Source organism: Ictalurus furcatus, chromosome 17, assembly GCF_023375685.1.
Source record: "Ictalurus furcatus strain D&B chromosome 17, Billie_1.0, whole genome shotgun sequence".
In the NCBI taxonomy this organism is placed as follows: domain Eukaryota; kingdom Metazoa; phylum Chordata; class Actinopteri; order Siluriformes; family Ictaluridae; genus Ictalurus; species Ictalurus furcatus.
In genome coordinates this window covers 24850075-24855074 of record NC_071271.1, presented here as the reverse complement: position 1 = coordinate 24855074, position 5000 = coordinate 24850075, and the positions used below count along the sequence as shown (strand labels likewise).

General features: G+C 41.7%; 1 protein-coding gene across 1 annotated transcript in view; it reads right to left on the bottom strand.

Moving 5' to 3' along the window:
• Positions 1 to 5000, bottom strand: part of c4 (complement component 4) — a 31257-nt gene that overhangs the window by 4516 nt on the left and 21741 nt on the right. Inside the window, exons 26-35 of the mRNA XM_053647423.1 lie at positions 4878 to 5000; positions 4676 to 4780; positions 4089 to 4257; positions 3809 to 3996; positions 3204 to 3359; positions 3022 to 3081; positions 2824 to 2914; positions 2299 to 2470; positions 2012 to 2099; positions 1854 to 1928 (exon numbers count right to left, since the gene is read on the bottom strand). The exon at positions 4878 to 5000 is cut by the window's right edge and continues 34 nt beyond it. Of these exons, the coding sequence (XP_053503398.1) occupies positions 1854 to 1928; positions 2012 to 2099; positions 2299 to 2470; positions 2824 to 2914; positions 3022 to 3081; positions 3204 to 3359; positions 3809 to 3996; positions 4089 to 4257; positions 4676 to 4780; positions 4878 to 5000 (1227 nt within the window). The remainder of the gene's footprint in view (positions 1 to 1853; positions 1929 to 2011; positions 2100 to 2298; positions 2471 to 2823; positions 2915 to 3021; positions 3082 to 3203; positions 3360 to 3808; positions 3997 to 4088; positions 4258 to 4675; positions 4781 to 4877) is intronic.

The window sequence follows — 5000 nt, the reverse complement described above, 5'->3', positions numbered from 1 at the left end:
TGGTGAATTTGCCTGAAGTTGGACAAACAGAGTCCTAGATTAGAACTAAGTTATATACCGAGTTTGGAGTTGTTTCAAATACAAGCCGCTTATTAACTCCTAGACAATACAGTCGGGTGCAAAAGTTTGCACACCCTTAGTCCGAAATTATGCCGTTTAATGCAAGTTTGTCTCCTTCTTTTCTTAATAATGATTGTCCTCATTGGAATGTCACCCTAAACCCTTTTTTGTTGTTGTTGTTGTTGTTTTGTTTGTTTTTCCCCCCCTGATCTTCTCCTTTCAATTTAATCTTGGCCAATTTCGACCCAGCTCTCAACTCGCTCACCACTCAGAAGTACCCAAACCCGCTTTTCTTCACCCGTAAATGATTCCTGTGTTCTGGTTTGGGACTTGAGAGCTGATTTCCCGATTCCCAGACTGTACATTTCCACTGTTCCACATTCTGTGGTGTTACAAGCTGGAAATGAAATGGACTTAACTGGGGTTTTATGTCATGGATATACACAAATGACCTGCATAACGCATCATATTGAAGTGAGAGGAAAGATCAATATAGCTTGCGTTTAGTTAAGTTGCTGTGATGCCTCTAAATTAGTTCTGGTGAATCCATCACATACTTAGTTCAGTGGAGTCGACTTGTGTTAAAGTGTCACGTTATCTCCATGTACGTCCACCTGTTTCTGGAAGGCCCCATAAAAACACCTAAACCACTATCATTAAAAACCAAGGAGTTCTCAAAACAAGTCCAGGTTTCAAATTTCTGAAAATATACCAATCAGCATTTCTTGCTTTAAAAAAAAAAAGGGGTGCCTAAGACATTCGCACGGTACTGTATATACGTATATGTATCTCCCAAGCTTCGGACGTCCTACAAAGCTTCACTAAACCCTTTATTAAAAATGAAAAGAACTTGGCGCAAACGTGACTCAACAGTGACCGGTTAAAGCGAGAAACGGTCAGAGACGTGAAACCCCAATTCAGTCAAATTTAGTTCCAAGTTGTAACATTACCAAATGTGGAACGGTTCAAGCGGGGGAATTCTTGTGCAAGGCACTGCAGATTACATTTCTTTGAAATTTTCATGCCTTAAACAAGACTTAACAAATGAATTGTTGATGACGGTGTTAAATCATTCCACAATTTAATGAGGCACGTTTTAAAGCAATTCACTAGAGCGTGTCAGTGCTGGAGGCGAATGTTTGAGCAGACTATTAAAAAGAAAAAAACAAAAGAAAACACAGCTCGGTTGTTGTAATAATGAAACCATTAAACGAATAAAAAGAGTTTTTATTCAATTTACTCTATTTCAGTTTCTCACCCAGAACATTTATACTTAATCTCATCCATCACATCCATCTTCTATACCGCTTTATCCTTTTCAGGGTCACGGGGGAACCTGGAGCCTATCCCAGGGAGCATGGGGCACAAGGCGGGGTACACCCTGGACAGGTGCCAATCCATCACACACACACTCACACACCCATTCATACACTACGGACACTTTAGACACGCCAATCAGCCTACCATGCATGTCTTTGGACTGGAGGAGGAAACCGGAGTACCCGGAGGAAACCCCCGCAGCACGGGGAGAACATGCAAACTCCACACACACAGGGCCACGGCGGGAATCGAACCCCCGACCCTGGAGGTGTCAGGAACTTATGAGGAACTTATTCCTTCATATATGGTGTCTATCTGACTCACTGCTCTCATTCGTACACTTGCTCTACAGCTGTCTCTTCTGATCGGACACAGCCGGCCGTTACATAGGATATAACATTGATAGCAGTTTCAGTTCAACTGTATAAGGGAGTAAAAGATCGGACTACTGTGTATATAAATGGCAACGTTACCTTATTAAAGTAAAGGAATACTTTGTCGTGGTGAACATCATAATGGTCGATGTATTTCTCAGTGCCCTTCACGTTCTACAGTGAAAACAGGAAGACGAGTGAAAACCAGTCCTGCGTGATGTACACGAGTACTGAAACAAAGTCATGATTTCACATACATCTTCCAGATCTTGGATATTCGGTTTGAGTCCAGTCAGGAGTGAGATGTCCACCAGGACCATACCAGTGGAATTTCCCTCTTTCTTGCTATAATGTCAGTGCGTGTGGGGGGAAAAAACCGCTTCATATTTACTTAACATTTTAGCAAAGAAAGACACACGCGATTTCACATTTATTCGCCGAAACGTTCCCCATAATATACGTGTCTATGAACTTACCTTGAAGAGATAATGATTATGAATCCCATAGAAAAAATGGTGTTACTGGCCATAAAACCACTGCGTACCTCACACACACTGTATAAACCAGTGTGTTTTCTTTCTTTGGTTCCTCTGGAGCTTGTCTCTTCCTGCGGGTGCGCAGATCAAACCAGTCCTGTCTGCTCATGGGTTCTTCTCTCGCCTGATCATCATAGTTATAGTAGTCGTCCAACTTCTCCTCTTCGTCTTCATGGGATACTGTAGAAGAAGCAGAGGTGTTCAGAGTCCGGACAGAATTTATAACCTAACCGAATGCTAGTAACTGAACGCTAATTGGGATGAAGCTGGTCACATGATATGTAGTAAAAAAAAAAAAAAAAAAGGTAGAAATAAATTCTAAACCCATTGAACCAGAATTTGAACCCTTTCTATGTAAAGATGGTGGGCTTAGATTTTTGGTACAGTTCGAATAAATAATTACGTAGGTTCTGGGACAAAATAACTTCATTTCCTGTCCTACACAAAGGATTCAAGGGGTTAAAAGGTGTTCCACGCTGATTTTAGGAAAGACTTTAGAAAGGCCTGAAGGTGCTCAAATGGAGAGTACTTACAGACTGTGAGTTCCCCTTCCACTTTAACACTGAGACTGAAGTAGTCACAGAACGACTCATCCTTTTTCAGAGACCTGTATGTCTGCACGATCTATAAAAAGCACATCGGATAAAAAAACAACAAAAACAAAGCAGCAGCCTGAGAGAAATTCAATCAAGAACAAGCCTTCTGTGTGTAGGCGTTAAAAGAGGCATTACCGATAACGTTCCTTTTCCGTGTCCCCTTACATTCAGGACTACTTTGCCCACTTCTCTGACCTATGAAAACATTACAAAAAAAAACACACACCTTCTTTAACAGTAACCTGTTGCATATTGATACAGAAATGAAATACATAATGATAAAACAAATGAAACAGACTCATGGAGGTTTCTCTCACTTCGACCGCTCTTTGGGTCAGTGCAGTCTGCCTGTTTAAATGCAGGTTCTCCCTGCGCTTGTCGTTCACACATAGTTCTACTCTCAGGTCCAGGTCTTCCACGTCGTTGATCTGCTTGCTAAACTTGGCCAGAGCCTCGAGGGCTATGACGGTGTCCTGAAAAGCAGACTCGGAAATGAGTAAACTGATTAAGACTACTCAGTGAGACACGATTACCCAGACAGCAAATCGCAAATCTACACTGCACCGCATTGGAGCCAAGTGCAATGCTACATCCGGGACGGATCCGGAAAGCCGGCTCAAAACCGGAACTGATGTGTTTTACCAAAACTAGTTTAAAACCAGTACAGGTTAACAGATAATATTGTTCAATCCGTTAATATTGGGTCCAAACATGACACTGATCTGGTTCAGAAGCGATTCAAGCTCAGTGTATACGCTTGGTAGATTAGTGTGACATTTTATTTCTTCTGTAAGGAAGGAGATGTGTGTATATATATATATATATATATATATATATATATATATATATATATATATATATATATATATATATATATAGAGAGAGAGAGAGAGAGAGAGAGAGAGAGAGAGAGAGAGAGCACCTGTGTGGACAGGAATCCTCCTCCATATCTGCGCTGTTCGGTCAGCCAGGTGGCGATGCGTTCAGATTTCCGTTTGTCCTGCATGATCAAGGCCTGTAGCAACCCATACGCTGAGGCTTCCAAGGAAATGGCGTCTGCTTTCTTATCCAAACCCCCCACTTTCCCTCTGACGTCCCAGAAGCAGCGCTCTGAGAGACAATAAAAACAGTTCAAATTGAATTCAGGGACGATTTAACTCTAGATTCGATTTGATACGAATGCAAAAATAGTGAACCGTAACTGCTATCGCACGTAGCCAAGTCCATCAACTTCCTGTGAGCTCTCATGGCATCTGGGCTTTGATTATTATTCAGAGACAGAGCGTACGCCGTAATGGCGACAGCGTAGGGGTTTTGTTGTGCATCTAAATGCACAAGGAGATAAGACCGTGCCTTCTCAATGGCCACTCTCTGGAATCAAGAGAAAGAGAGAACAGTGAGTCTTACGGTTTCAAACAAACGTCTTGGCACTATCAGGAGCATGTTTCCGTTTGCTGGAGTAAGCAAAGATTTGGATGAAATGAGACGTCTCCTTCTGCCTCCACAGACGTTAGGAATTCCATCTGATTTGACACTTCACATGTACGTTCCCTAAGGTATAATTCCTCAGTACTTTTCCACCAGTGTTCAGTCTAGAGCAAGAACCCGATGGAAGAAGCGGAATTGTTTCGTTTAAAGGGTGAGAATTAAGAAAATTCGAATAAAATCACCAATTTAGGCAAGTTTAAGCAGTGCTTTTTTTAAATTGATTTATTTTAAAGTTATAATAAATCCATCATGTATGCGTCAACGGTAAATAAACAGGAAATGTGATATCTTCATGTGTTACCAGTTCTGTGTCTGTCCCCAATTCATACACAGGCATAGCATGAATCAAGGATATGAGGACATACGCAGTCAAGGGCACATCATCCTCAGATTGTCTAACTCCACCCTGAGGACACAGACATTAAAAGCCCTTTTACTCATGGTATAGAATAAAGAATGAAGTGTTGGATCGTGACGGTTTTACGCGTCTGAGCTGCTTGTACCTTCATTCCTCTGTCATAGAGAGGATTCGGGTCGTCCCATGCTCCATCAGCTTTCTGTTTGGATATGAGATAGGATATGGCCTCCTCAATGTATGAATCTTGAACCTCAATAATGTCCCGCGA